A 14,701-nucleotide genomic window follows, 5' to 3' on the forward strand; every position below is an offset into this window, starting at 1 on the left:
AGGCTCAGATAGAGTGTCCTGCTTTTACCAGGGGCAACCCCGAACATGCCATTTTTGCTGCTCGCATAGGCACTTCAGCAATGCTTGTACTATCCAGAAGTGCACTATGTGCGGTGCTGTAGGGCATTTAAGGGAAACGTGCAGAGATGTGTGTTGCCACCTCTGTGGGGCTCTGGGCCACTCCTATAGGGCGTGCCCAGAGGCACAACATAACATTGAGGAGATTTGGGGAGGCGGACATGCCCATGGACAATACTGCTCCGGGGATGCAGGAGGTAGGAACATCTAGTCCTCCCTGCGCTCCTCTGAGACCAGCAGCCGTGGATCTGTTGGCTCCTCCTCCCTCTTCCAATGTTATGTCAACAGCAGGCGGGCAAGGGGTCTCGACCCCATCAGTGGCTCAGGCCTTAAAATCAAAGGTCGCCCCCAAGACGGTTGCTGCTGCTGCTGCTCCGAAATCCCGTGTCACAGCTCAAGCACCTGTTTCTCCACAGGCGAGGGCAAAGTCAAGGTCGCAAAAAGTGGGGAAATGGAATGGCAGGTAGTGGGGAGCAAGGGTAGAGGTACGTCAAAAATCAAAGGGTCCCCTCCAGTTGGATCCTCGGGTCCACCTGCGCCTGGTGGGTCTACCAAGGGTGCCTCTCCTAAAAACGCCCGGAAGCCAGTCTCCAGTTCGGGTGTCCCCAAAACCCAGCAGGTGGTTTCATGAAACAAATTTGAGGTCCTTTCCTCAAGCTGGGGTGATGTGGCACTTGGACTGGAGATGGCAGATATGTTAGAGGTCACGGAGGTAATCGAGGATATTAACGATGAGATTACCTTAGGAGATGACAAGTCGGTACCGACAGGAGTATCAGTTAAGCGATACCCATCCGATGCCGAAGCAGAGGGGGAGGGAGGGTCCAGGAAAAAAGGAAAGTTTCGTCCAGCTTAAATTACTCATGGCTGTGTACCCCGTCCTCTCTGTGGCCACAGTAAATGTGAACAGCATGCTGCCGGGTGCCGTCAGGTTCTCTGTATATGACCATCTCAGCAAGTCTCAGTTTAATGTTGTACTGTTGCAGGAGACCGGGCTGGATAGCCTGGCGGCACTGCACCTGGCCAAGCGGGAGTGGAAGTGGGGGCCATCATATTTTTCTTTGGCCACAGAGAGGTATGGGGGAATAGCTGTCCTTTTTAAGGACATAGATGTCATCAAAGAGTAATTGAGCTACAGAAAGGACGATGTGTGGTCCTTTATGTCTCGCTGAGCAGGCAGCCTCTCCGCATGAACTTATATGGTCCCCATAGTAAGTGGGAGAGGAAGTGCCTGCTTAGCCAGATAGAGCCCTACCTTTATACATCCAAGACCCTTCTCTTTGGCAGTGATTTTAACACCATCACTAGGCCACAAGACAGGAAAGGTGCCACTGAGAGGCTTGGATACGACTCCATCTCTATGAATAGAATGGTTAGATTAGTAATCCACTGCATAAGAACTTTATTTCCAATATATGTTTTTTGTAATGGTTACATTATGACTACTTTGTTGGAAGATCGGCATAACAGAAGAGCCAATTTATTTAAAGAATGTGTCACTAAGGACTTGCTTAATACGAATACATTTCCTCAACTGTCTATTACCACATCCAAAGATGAAACCACTAAATCCATGATTAAAACATTCTATAGTCTCAAACATTCATTGGAGAAAGAAATGCTCCATTGGTGGGATGCTGAAACACTCAAACATTATAATAAGGCTAAAATTATCCAGAGGGGACCCCGATTTAAGGGATAGATGGGATAAACAAGCCCTAAATTGTTCCAGTGAATCAATATCTCCCATAATCGTTCAGAGAGAGAGATTACTTGAGAATACCCAAGTCAAAATTTCTTCCCTTAAGGAACAATTAAATTCTTATCGCAACCATCCCAGTTTTCCCGAATGGGATACATCCATTCATAATAAAATTCTCAAATTTGAAAAAAGCCTTGCTAGACAAAAAACAAGGACAATTTGAGAGAGATCATGGGGACTTCCAGGATGGGAATATTTTCTCTTGGAAGAAGAATAGCAGCTTCCAAATTCACCCCACAAACAAATTTAATAGGCCATATACCACACAATTCAGGGGAGACACTACCAAATCACTACCAAGTCACAGCGACACCCTCTCCCCAAAAGGACCTCTCGTGCTTCATTGGCTAGGACTCCCCACCTGAATAGATGGCAGACCATTTAACAAACTGTTTCCATCCACATGTTTTCCCCCTAAACCACTGCATTCCCACACACGCAAGTCACACCTAGGAGAACACCACAGTGCACGTTCTCTAGTCAGGGAGCCAACCAGGAGACAGCATCCACCACATACCACTACACAATCCCCCACAGGCTCTAAACTCATTTCCTGCCATAGGAGAGAGAGTTTCCATTGCTCTCCCCCCAGGAGTCCCGCCCTCCACCCGGGCTCTTCTACACCAGGCCCACACTGTCTCGACCATTTAGATGTGCATCTGAAGACACATGAACCTCCAGTGGTTCCTCAGTCTTTTTCGTCCATTCCCACACTTTGTGACAACTCATGGGCGTCAGCAGTGGACAAACAGGAAACTCTATCTGAATGGAATAGAGTGGAGACTAGACCCAAACATCCAGCCCTGAGAGAGGGGATAATGCTAACAGAAGCGGAAACTTTTTTGTCACATGTCCGCACGCCCAAGGTCAAGAAAAAGAAAAGGTCAACAGAACAAGGGGAAAAAGAGGTTGTAGAGCTGGAAGGGAGGTTCAGCAAAAAAAGGAAAAATAAGTCCCTAGTCACAGTGGCCCCCAATCACAACACCATTGACATTTTCAACCTGTCCTCCTATCCTTTAGATGAAATAGAAAAATTGGTTCTCTTCAAGGGTTTCCGTTTCGCTCCCAATTCTGTACCTAACAAATTTTCCATAGGTATATACACAAACTTACCCTACATCGCCATTTTCTACTGAAAGATATAAGAGCGACCAATGCTACAGTGTTGAAAGCAGAGGAGGCTATAGAATCGGATACACACTCTGTCGAACAGACCCTTATGGAGCTGGAGGAATTATGGGATGGGCATGAATTTTCACCAGAACTCATACACTATACAGACCCCAGTATTAGATACTCATTTCAGACCACAGTCCACCTTCTATCCTTACCATTCAAAAGGGAGCTTTATCCCTACATTTTACCAGTTGGTCCATACAGACTTTTAGAAGCTTTGCTCTAATAATAATAAAAATGGGTAGACCAACAAATTTGAGTCAAAAAGAAAAGGTTGCTATAAAAAAAATCTTAGCAATAACCCAGATCTAGTGATTAAACAAGCGGACAAGGGAGGTGGCCTAGTTATTCTTAACAAGGAGGATTATATTACTGAAGCCTACAGATTACTGTCGGATACCTCCACTTACATCCCATTGAAAGGGAATTCCACGGATACATTCAAAAGTCTACTAGATGATATGTTAAAACATGCACTACAGGCATTCCTCACTTAACGACCGAGTTCCGTTCCTACGACCAGGTCGTTAAACGAATTGGTCGTTAAGTGAGGAACTCTATACAGTACTGTACTGCATTAGTACAGTACTGTATAGCGTTGCAGATGTACAGTACCGAACAGTGTACTGTACATCAGCAATAAAAATACTTACCGGGACCCGCAGTGAAGATCGGAGGATGTCACTTCCGCCGGCGACAGGTCACACTGACGCTGACACGCGAGGTCGGAGGTTGCTCGGCGGTCCGTCGTAAGTGTGAGTGGTCGCAAAGCAGGTAAGTCGTTAACCGAGGAATGTCTGTATCTGGAGGGATTCTGACTAAGCCTGAATATAACTTCTTATTGGTGAAACACCCTTGTATACCCTACTTTTCACATCCCTAAAATCCACAAAGCTCATACTAAGCCACCGGGCAGACATATTATAGCTGGCATGGACAGCTTGATGTCCAATTTAGCAAGCTATATTGATCATTTCTTACAGCCCCTGGTAGCCGAGCTCCCCTCATATGTAAGAGATTCTGGACACATCCTTGACATCCTAAAAAATCACCAATGGAAGGAAGGTTACCGTTGGGCCTCATTGGATGTAGCCTCCTTATATACCTCCATCGAGCACCAATTTGGCCTCCAAGCGGTCCAACATTGTATGGCCCAATCAGGGGAATTTAATTCAGGTCAAGCCATATTTGTCCTTGAAGCCATTGAATTCATCTTGACGCATAATTATTTCATGTTTCTAGATGTCTTCTACATCCAATTAAAGGGCACCGCTATGGGAGCAAGTTTTGCACCCTGTTATGCCAACTTGCTCATGGGATTCTGGGAAAAATTCCATATCTGATCTAATAACCCATATGGATCCAAATCTTGATGATTTTATTGGAATTCGCTAGATATATAGATGACATTATAATTATTTGGGACGGCACAGAAGAAGACAAATTTTTATCCTTTGTGGATTACTGTAAAAATAATCCGTTTAAATTGGATTTCACCTTTGTGATTGATGACAAAAATTTGGTGTTTTTAGACTTTGAAGTGATGCTGCCTGTCTCATCCACTCCTAATTCTAAGACTCATTTTAAACCTACTTCAGGCAATTCCTACCTCCACGCTAAGAGTAATCACCATACCAGATGGATCAGAAATGTTCCTGATGGACAGTTCGGCAGACTAAGAAAAACTTGTACATCTAATCTTGACTATGAATCCCTGGGGGTGACACTCGCTAAAATAATCCTAGACAAGGGATACAAAGCCCAAGTTATTGAGGATGCCTATAGAAAACATCTAGTGACCGTCCCCAGAAAAGTACGGACCAACAATAACTCGTACAAAATACATTTCTGCACACAGTTCAATGATGAAGCGTTTTCGAATTTCTAAAATCCTGAAAAACCACTGGCGTATACTCAAATTTAGAAGACAAACGTGGGTGGCTGGCCAAACATACTCAAAGAAGATCAAATATTAAAGCATTCTTTTCCAAATTTTCCAAATATCATTTATAAAAAACTCAAGGACCTTTGCAGCCTTATAGCCCCTAGCAGGTTAAAATCCACTAAAGCAACTCATTCAGGTAAAGGACTCCTTCGGACAAATGGGGTGCTATAAATGTCATGTTCATAGCTGTGGTGCCTGTCCATTTTTGTGGCACAGGAAAAAAGACATTTCCTACGGTGGGGGACAGAGGTTTCCCATCAAACAATTCATCAATTGTGCGTTGCGTTACGTTATTTATGGCATCATTTGCCCCTGTGGCAAGCTGTATGTGGGGCGCACAATTGGAACCCTTAGGATCAGATTTGGAGAGCATAAAATAAAAATCCTGAAAAAAGCTGATGATCATTCGATCCCACAACATTTTCTGGAGGCTCACAAATCTAATCCTGAGGGTCTGAAGGTCTTTGGGATTGAGATGATTGCTGATAATCTTGATGAAGGCCTCAGATTCAAAAGGCTCTGTCAAAGAGAAGCCTTTTGGATCTACACCCTCAATAGCCTCCATCCTTCAGGCCTTAATGAGGGTCTAGAATTGGTCTCTTCACTTTGACCCCAATATGTACCAGAATTGGCCCCTTCATTGAATTTTGATCCCATCATTCATCTTAGTCCACTTCCTCCATTCACTGTCCAAAGGTCGATAATTGCCCAACCCCGTGCCCTTCTGTTCACCTGTCTCCGCTTGCTCAACCGAGCCCTTGTTCTATTTACATATATCATATCATATAGATTCATGCTCCCTACACACATTCTATATAATTTTAATATTAAAGTGGTTGCCTGGTTTGCTTATATATTCTTCATTTTTATTAATTATGGCTCTATGCAAAGGAGTCTTCTCAGCTAATTATTGTTTAATTCATTCTATAGTTCATAGTTTGCATACATGCTATGCACTTTTTAATGTGGTATGTGCCGTGGAGTGATTCCCAGTCTCATGTTCCCCCCTGTGTATTCACAGAGAACTGACAGCAGCTTTCAGTCCTTACGAACTGGGACGTTTGATTTATTATGCTACCTGTGTGTACAGCCTTTGGTGTCACACAGCCCCGATTGGCCGCGAGTCAGATGTCAGCCTGAAGCCCTGTCTTGTCTGTCCATTACCATGACACCACCCACAACATGCTGACGTCCCATCAGCTTTCATTATCCGGGCCAATCACGTCCCAGCTGCCCTTTCTTTAGCTATAGCAGGGAGGAGACTGTTATCACGTCCTGATGAAGGGGGTGTGCCCCGGAAACGTGTCGACACTACAGTGATTCTCATACAGGACGCTCTACACGGATCCTTGTACTGCTCCGTTTTTACTGTTCTGCAGCTCGTTTTTACTTCTACATTGTGAGTACCTGTCAGTACATTCTTGATGATTTTATTGGAATAAACAAATCTGCACTAGGAAAGGTGCCCCTTTTATGCTTTTTTTCAGATGTTCCAGTTCCCTTGACTGCTTTGGGGCTGCACCCTGCACTTATCTAGGGATAAGGATTGCCCTTGGCGCTTCTAAACAACAAATAATGGTTAGTCAGGCTGGCTTGGTGGATGTGTACATTCAACACTTCCCCACCCCCACGGGTGGTTTCACTTATCACCGAGGTAGTAGCGAGAGTAGAATAGACAGGATTTATGTTAAGGAGGGTTTTCCGGTCTCTGCACCTTTGCTGGGCCCGGTGGAATTCTCCAACCATCAAGTTTTATCCTGTCAATTGAACGTCTGCAACGTCCCACACAAAGGGATCTGGCGGCCTTATTCAGACCTCTTGGTGGAACAGAGGGTTCAACAGGCCTTTGAGGAATTATTTCACGACCAGATGACGCTGGTAGATTTCTGCCAGACGAAGTCTGAATGTTGGGAGATAGTGAAGGCCAGGACCCGAAGCTTATTTCGCAATCTCACCCGGTACCAGCAGGCCACAAGGTATAAAATATATCTGGGCTTGCTCAGGAAGCTGGATAGCTTGGTCTCTCAGGGGGGTGCCCCTGAGGACATATCTGCGGTCAAGTCCCTGATGAGAAGTTTCCAGTACGACAGGTACGCCTCTCTTGTAAAGGAGAGGGATCACAGATCTTACCACTCATCTGATCCCTATCTCAGTTGCAAGAAGAAGGAAGGTACTAAGACCATTACCTGTCTGTGGAACACCGATGGAACCCTTGGAGTCTCTTCAGGGGATCCAGAGGGTCGTCCACAACTATTATATGGAGCTTCTTGGAAGGAGGAGACCCCAGGAGGATCGGGCTGATCAATTCCTGGGGAACCTCATACCCCCTGAAAGTGCACATCTTTCTACTGATGAGTTGTTTAGCGAGCGCACCATAGAAGAGGTCTGCATCATGCAGCAGAACAAGAATAAATCCCCGGGTCCTGTCGGTCTGAGGGTGGAATTTTACCAGCAGTTCTGCGCTCTCCTGGCCCCTCACTTAACAGAGGTGTATAATGAGAGCCTAGCTCGAGGATTGTTACCTTCCTATATGAGGACTTCTGCCTTGATCTTGCTAACGAAGCCCAAAATGGTCGACACGGCAGATGTAGGGAACTGGTGACCCATATCTCTGCTTAATGTCGACAGGAAGGTCCTGGCAAAGATTTTGTTAAAACGAATGCAGGGCCTGGCGAGGGACGTCTTTTCTGTGTCGCAGTACTGCACGGTTGGGGGAAGAATGTAATTTTTGAGGTCCGGAAGCCCTCGAAGTGCAGGGCTGAGGGTGGGGGAAGTACCTCCTGGCTATTGATCAGTCCAAAGCTTTTGATCGAGTGGATCATCACTACCTATGGTCGGTCTTACGGAAATATGGCTTGCCGGGGAAATTTATCAATTGGATGGTGACACTGCTAGAGGGGCTGAGAGCTTCGCTCTTGTGAACAGTTGGAGTGGCAGGCCCTTCAGGGTCCGGTCTGGGGTCCGGCAAGGCTGTCCTCTCAGCCTGCTCCTGTACGTTTTTGCCATAGATCCCTTCATCAGGTCGAGGCGTGCTTGTTGCAAGGAGTGGCCAGGCCCCTGAAGGTGGTAGTGTACGCTGATGACATTTTCATTGTGTGGTTTCACGGTGGTTGTGGATCTGATTCAGCAGTACTCTGCCGCTTCAACCTCCCGTATCAACAGGGACAAGAGCTGAGTTTTCTGGTGCGGGAAGGAAGGAGAACAGTTCTCTCTTCCAGACGGCTTCCCGTCTGGAAGAGAGAACTGTTTCCAAACTTGCAAAAGTGGCCAGGAAGTATGGTTACCCAAGAGTCTCATTGTCATTTTGAAATTGTGTAATAATCCATTCTTATTTTGTTTGTACTTGTTATATTTTTTTAATTGTTCACAGTAGAGCAACTTAAAGATCATATAATGTTTTCTTTATACCCATACTTATACCCAGTTTCCCTGCTGTTTGGATTTGCATCTCACATCTCTAGGATGGAGTTGAACATGTGACCTATGTAGAAAGAAAGGAGGAAAAACAGTGAGGGTGTGAGGAAATACTGGTTTTACCCCAAAGAGCTACAGAAAAGCAGAAAAAGAGAAACAAATTGAGACAAATAACTGCAATCTATCAACAAACCATTAAAGGACTGGTCAGTCCCATCTGTTAAGTCTGTGCCCTTCATTCAAGCAAGCAGCTTGAATGAAGGGCATTTTGTGAAGATACAAAGCCTGGGTAGAGAGTAAGCAAAGATGATTACCACCCATTGTTTTTAAGACTTACCTACATAGAAGTCCAATTTATGTACTGGTAAACTTGTCAGCCAGAAACCCAAGATGTTGGACTTGTAGAACAAAATGTTTCCTAGAAAACAAAGACCACCATCAACAGAAAGAACCAGACAGCCTGAACGAGATAAAGCATGGGGCTAATTAATCCAATGAGTAGGCATCTTGTGGTCAAAACATATTGGGGGGTCATTTATCAAAACTGAAGCGGACAAACTCTGAAGCAGCTGTGCATGGCAACCAATCAGCTCCTCTCTTTAGTTAAGATTTGGAAATGAAAGATGCGGCTGATGGCTGCCATGCACAGCTGCTACAGATTTTGTCTGCTCCAGTTTTGAGAAATGCCCCTTATTGAGATGGTTGTTGACCCACTGTACGTTGGTAACTCTTGCTAAATTAACTCAACACTGCCAAATACATGCACCATGCACATTCATTCAATACAAGTGTTACAATAAGCCTATGGCTGCAATAGCAACCATGAGCTGGTGTTGGATTTAATCTGCAGACTTAGGCCTGGTTCCCACCTGGGCGTTTTACAGCGCTTAGGAACGCGCTTTAAAACGCCCTATGCCCAAAGAAATACAGGAGCTTCTTTGGGGCGTATTTGCCGCGCGTATCCATTAAGATACAGCCAGATAGCCCTCAGAAATGCGTGTTTGTTGTGCATTTCTTTTACCGCAAATCACGATAAAAATGTGTTTCACGAAATGCGCGGCAAACACGCATATTCCGTATGCCCAGGTGTCAAAATGATAGCTGCCTAATCACATTTAGGGCTTGTTCACACCAAGTTTCATCGATCTTTGTTTTCCTGCACACCACTGCATATGCATGATGTGAACAGGACATGAACTTGTTGGACATGTATCTTTTTTACAACCTATGTAACATAGAAAACAGTTATTTTATATGTACTCTATTCTATACATGTACAGGCATTTTACAGAGTTTCTGCTTCCATAAGATATATAATCTTTTGGGAGTGAAATGCAGATTTTAATGAGTGGGGAAAAAAAGTCTGAAAATATTAATACAACTATTGATATAAATTATGTAGACCCTGCTAAGATTTTATCATGTCATAAGCTAAAAAACAACCAAATTGAATTTTGATCAGATGTATCCCTTCCTATACTGAAATGATAACACACATTCTGCATTCTCCAAGGGCCACAATTATCACTTGTCCTAACAATGGAGGCTGAGCGAATCTGAACAAAACGTCATCATAGAAGCAGACATTTTCCGGACTTGCTTATCTTCTCGCAATTGTAGAATTCCAGATAGAACATATTTCCATAATCTTCCATAAACCAGAAGTGGAGAAGCACGAGCGCACCACCCGAAGCACAGGAGGAGTAACAGAGAATAGCAAACCGTTACTACACTATGCAATTGGTGGTGGGCTTGCTGATCTTTATATTCCATTGACATATCCAGGGATTCATCATTTGATACTGTAAAAGAGTTAGTTAAGGTCTTTATTGTATGTGTAATGACAATACTTACCGAACATACCTGGCACAAAATGTGTTAAAAATCATGTTATTACATTTGACAATGGATATTATAAAAGAAAAGAAGAAAACATACGGCTAAGCAAAAATACATAAACGCATATTACTTAGAACCCATTATATATTATGTTTCTGATCAGTCTAGACCAGGGATGGCCAAACTGTGGCACAGTCACAGACATGTCTCCCAGAGAGAGATGATTCATGGGATCTGTAGTTTCACCACAGCTGGAGGGCCGGAGTTTAGACATCCCTGGTCTAGACATCCCAACTTGTGTTGTGTGTAAATAATAATCCAAAATACCAGAATTAATCTTTTAGATAAAGTGAGCCAGACTGGTTACCTAAAAAACAAGGAGGGGTGATCCAGCCCTACACCCAATAAGAAGTTGGCATTCGCCTGTGAACCACCTAGTCACCTAAGAACTAGCAAGAGCTCAAACCCCGCCCCATTCTATCAAAAAGAAATCCCTTTAGCACTGCTATCCAAACAGGTTAGAATAAAGCTGACCATACACCTTAAGATATATTAACTTCAGCATGCAGGCATGAACGAGATGAATCTTTCAGTTCCCTCATCCACGCTAAGCAGAATGGAGAAGGGGATTTTCCTTGCCTTCTATTGTATTCAGCAGCTGACTGGACCACTACGCTTTTAAACTACAGTTCCCTCAGGTCGTGAAAGATCCTGTTAAAATTTCCTTCGGTGGCCTATTATATATAGCTTTGCCCACATTAGTTTGGTATCGCTGAAGATGATGTATCCCACTACTTATCAAAACGTATGCTATTATGATACAGAATTTTGAGGAAAAACATATCTACTGTAGGGAAGCAAATGAGACTAATTAAAGGGGTGGAAAAAAATCAGCAGTGTTCTAAGAATTATACATCCCTACCTTCACCTAGGACCTGAGGTGTGTACCCCATTCCCATAGTACATCCAGCACATCTGTGTCCTAATTGTTAGGCCATCGAAAGGGTGTTATGTGATATCCACCTCGGCTCCAATAGTTAGGGAGGTTAGCTCATGATCTGGAAGAAGACACGAGGCAGTACTCGAGGAAGCTCCAGCATGGACATCAAACGCCCTGTATGTCATATGTAATATCCCTGGATTCCTTGTTAGGTTTTCTGGAGGCATGTCTGCTTTCCATGGCAGGTGAAGATATTTTACAATGTCCATAGCAGAGCACCTCAAGGGGGCTTGGAGAGCCAACATGTCCCAGAACATCTGTCTGGCTTCAAGAGAAGACTTCCTCCGATGTCCTGGTGCTAAAGTGAGATCCTTCCTCACTTGCCACCATGCAAAGTCCCTATACATTGGGTCAGAACCCTCTGCTCCTTTCCAAGGGAAGGAACCAGTCAGGGCAGTGTACACCAGGACACCGAAGGCCCACACATCGATACTTGGGTGCAGCAAAACTTGTTCTCCTTGTTTTAGGCTACACAGTTCAGGAGCCGTGTATGGAATGAACCAGGCCATAGATGGTGCATATGTGCCTTGGAGTCTTGCAAGTCCAAAATCTGCCAACTTGATCACGTGACATTCAAAGTCCATCAGTAGAATATTGTCCAGTTTGATGTCACGATGGACCATTCCTTTGCTGTGCATGAAGTCCAATGCACTCGCTATCTGGGGAACACAGCGTTTAACCATATCTTCACTTAAACCAACCTATGAAAAAGGAAAAACAAATGGGGATTTAGACACCAATATGACAAAATGTTATTTAATACTTGACATAAGAAGTCTATCATATCCACTGTGCATGGAGAGAGAATATACAGGACTTCAATACACTAGGAGGATGTACAAGGAAACCTGTCAACCTGATGTTTTGGACTTGTACTCCAGGGAAAAAAGAAAAAAAAACATCACCACAATACTCGCCTTCTAACTCCTCAAGGTCTAATTGTTTTCTGGGTTGATTGATGGCAATCATTGTGTAACCCCTCCATGACCGGAGACATACAGTGTACGTCCCCATCACGAAGTGCCCAAATGACTGATAATGTACACTGTACACGATCAGCTATGTGAAGCTGTCAAAAGCCTGTAACGGCTGACAGTGCTTACCATCCATTAATGAAAATAAAAAGTTTTTAGATACCTGATCACTGTCCGTGATAACAGAGCGGCGTGAACCACTCACCTATCACAGTTGTGGCAGTTCTGTACAGAGCCTGTGTACTGGCTTTTTTTGCATAGAAACTTGTAGCACAATTTTAAAACATTGTATCAGACTTCTGATCGTTCTAGGAACAATCAGAAGTCTTTAGTGACATCTAATCCTGAAATGCTGCAAAATCAGCCCGACAGGAATCAGTGTGACTAAGGCTAATATTGTTCTTTCCTAGGTTTGGGGCAGCCTAATAATGACTGCTTGATATACAGTGACAAAGTGTAAAAGTATATAAAACAAAATAAAAAACACACAAAAAGATTAACCCCTTACAATGAAAATCTGTAGCTAAGCTGCAGATTTGTTTTCCACACTAAGGTTTTTGTTTTGTTTTTTACATTTAACTCCCTCATGGTGACAATGTCCAAAATATGTTGGTGTCATTAAGTGTGGCACTTAGTGACATTATGCTCCACCTATCTAACCTGAAAACCACTATTCGCTTTTGGCCGATAAATACAATATTGAAAAAATACAAACCCTAGGCATATGAGGTGTTTGTAGATGAAGGGCAAATAAATTGATGTATTTTGTCTGTAATATTTTTCTAAAATAATAATAATAATAATAATAATAAAAAAAAAAAACTGGGGGAAAAGTAATGTTTTCACATTTTCTATATTTGTTTAATTCCTCCTAAGTGAGGTGTTGGGGCTATATATTTAGATCAGATATGTATGCCTATCTGTTCTCTAAAAAAAACGAAATATATAATATGTGTGGGTGCACTTAATAAGACTGTACATTACCACCATGAAAGAATTGCATAGCAAAAAATGTAACAATTGCATCAGTCAGGAAGTGGTTAAATGATGTGGGGTGTGCGTTGTTTCATTGAATTGACCGACAACCTGGATCTATATTAAAGTCCCAGGAAGAAGTTTGGACTTATATTCCTTTGCAACACAAAGCATAATTACAAAGTTATGTTTGTTTGCCAATGTGCTGGATATTAAACCTCTGAGAAGTTGAGGGCAGAGATCAGAACTTGTTTGTATTAAAAAAAAAACTTAACTCACCATTGGTTTTATCACAGATTGAAGGTTTCCAGCTGTTGCCACCTCCTGGACAAACACATAGTCACTGCTGGTATGAAAGGCAATTTCATGGGTCATGATGATGTGTGGATGGCAGCTCAGGCTGAGAGACATTCCATATTCCATCAAGAAATTGTCCATTGCAATCTTCTCCTTGTTCAGCAGTTTCACGGCCACTAACTGACCTGTCAAAGAAAGGAGGGGGGGGGGGGGGGAGTTTGGGTTGAAAGGAGGGGGGGGGGGGGTCAGTTTGAGATTAAACCCAACATAGGAGACATACTGAAGCTTGCTAGAGCTTGTTTAAATCTACAGAACCTACTCAGTAAGACCCATCAGTCCAGAACTGGAGGTGAGGGATTTTTTTAGAACAATGTACAGCTCAAAGCAAAGGGTACTGCTTAGTGAATGTGAATCCTCTGGGCATCATGTCCTGGAAACAGAGTAAAAATAAGCAATGTCTGTGTGCAGAAAGCCTGAAAGATGCCCCACTAATTGGCTGAAACTGAACAATTCTATGGATCCTTAGATGTTGACTTGATTCTCAAATTTAGAGAAAGATCCTGTAGAGATCTGCACTCACTCTAGACAGTTTTAGCACTTATTAAACAGATAAAACAAAAACACTTCCAACTGCATATTTAGCAGAACACAGAGGAGCAGAAGAACAGAAGTTCATTGTTGTGGTTTACATACATTAAAGGGCATATTTAAGAAGCAGCAAAAAATGCACATTCACCAACATATACATACATATGTGCCCTAGTTCTGCTGTCAGAGTTTAATTTGATGGCTTTTATGTGATTCACAAATACATATTGTACTGTAAAATAATCTTTTACATGAATTAAGCAAGAGAAGTTTACCTGAGCAGCGGTGTTTGGCCAGGAGAACCTTTCCATATGATCCTGCCCCGAGTTCTTCAATGGGGTCAAAGTGATCCGTCACCTCGATCATCCTCAGGTTTTCAGAGGTCTGGGAGATGAGCTGGAGAAGATGCTTTGCGGTGGTTTTGGTCACTTCTTGGATGTTAGAAGCCATTCTGGAATCACAACATCAGAAATCACCGATTGGTTTAATGTGTCACTTTAATGCCCTTTAATAACATGATTAAACATGTATCTGGATATCACCCAACACTGATCATTATTTGCTACCTACATTAGGAGGGCCACCAAGTAGATTATTTCATTTTAAAAGAATGCATTACACATGTATTGTATAAAATAATGTTTACCATCTTT

General features: G+C 43.2%; 1 protein-coding gene across 1 annotated transcript; it reads right to left on the reverse strand.

The window, feature by feature from the left end:
- Positions 1-11,222: 11,222 nt before the first annotated feature.
- On the reverse strand, positions 11,223-14,498 carry LOC108799996 (serine/threonine-protein kinase SBK1-like). Its single transcript, XM_018571948.1, has 3 exons — positions 14,324-14,498; positions 13,443-13,645; positions 11,223-11,915 (listed from the first exon to the last, which is right to left on the reverse strand). Exons 1-3 carry the CDS (start codon positions 14,496-14,498, stop codon positions 11,223-11,225), a joined length of 1,071 nt encoding a protein of 356 aa, XP_018427450.1.
- Positions 14,499-14,701: the final 203 nt, after the last annotated feature.

Source organism: Nanorana parkeri, unplaced genomic scaffold (assembly GCF_000935625.1).
Source record: "Nanorana parkeri isolate BGI_ZX_2015 unplaced genomic scaffold, ASM93562v1 scaffold1875, whole genome shotgun sequence".
In the NCBI taxonomy this organism is placed as follows: domain Eukaryota; kingdom Metazoa; phylum Chordata; class Amphibia; order Anura; family Dicroglossidae; genus Nanorana; species Nanorana parkeri.

Excerpts from the sequence above, each read along its gene's own strand:
- LOC108799996 (XM_018571948.1), bottom strand. The coding sequence starts at position 14,498 with ATGGCTTCTAACATCCAAGAAGTGACCAAAACCACCGCAAAGCATCTT. Across the intron at positions 13,646-14,323 it reads GGCCAAACACCGCTGCTCAG|GTCAGTTAGTGGCCGTGAAA; the intron begins GTAAACTTCTCT and ends TTTCTTTGACAG. Across the intron at positions 11,916-13,442 it reads AATCTGTGATAAAACCAATG|GTTGGTTTAAGTGAAGATAT; the intron begins GTGAGTTAAGTT and ends CCTTTTTCATAG.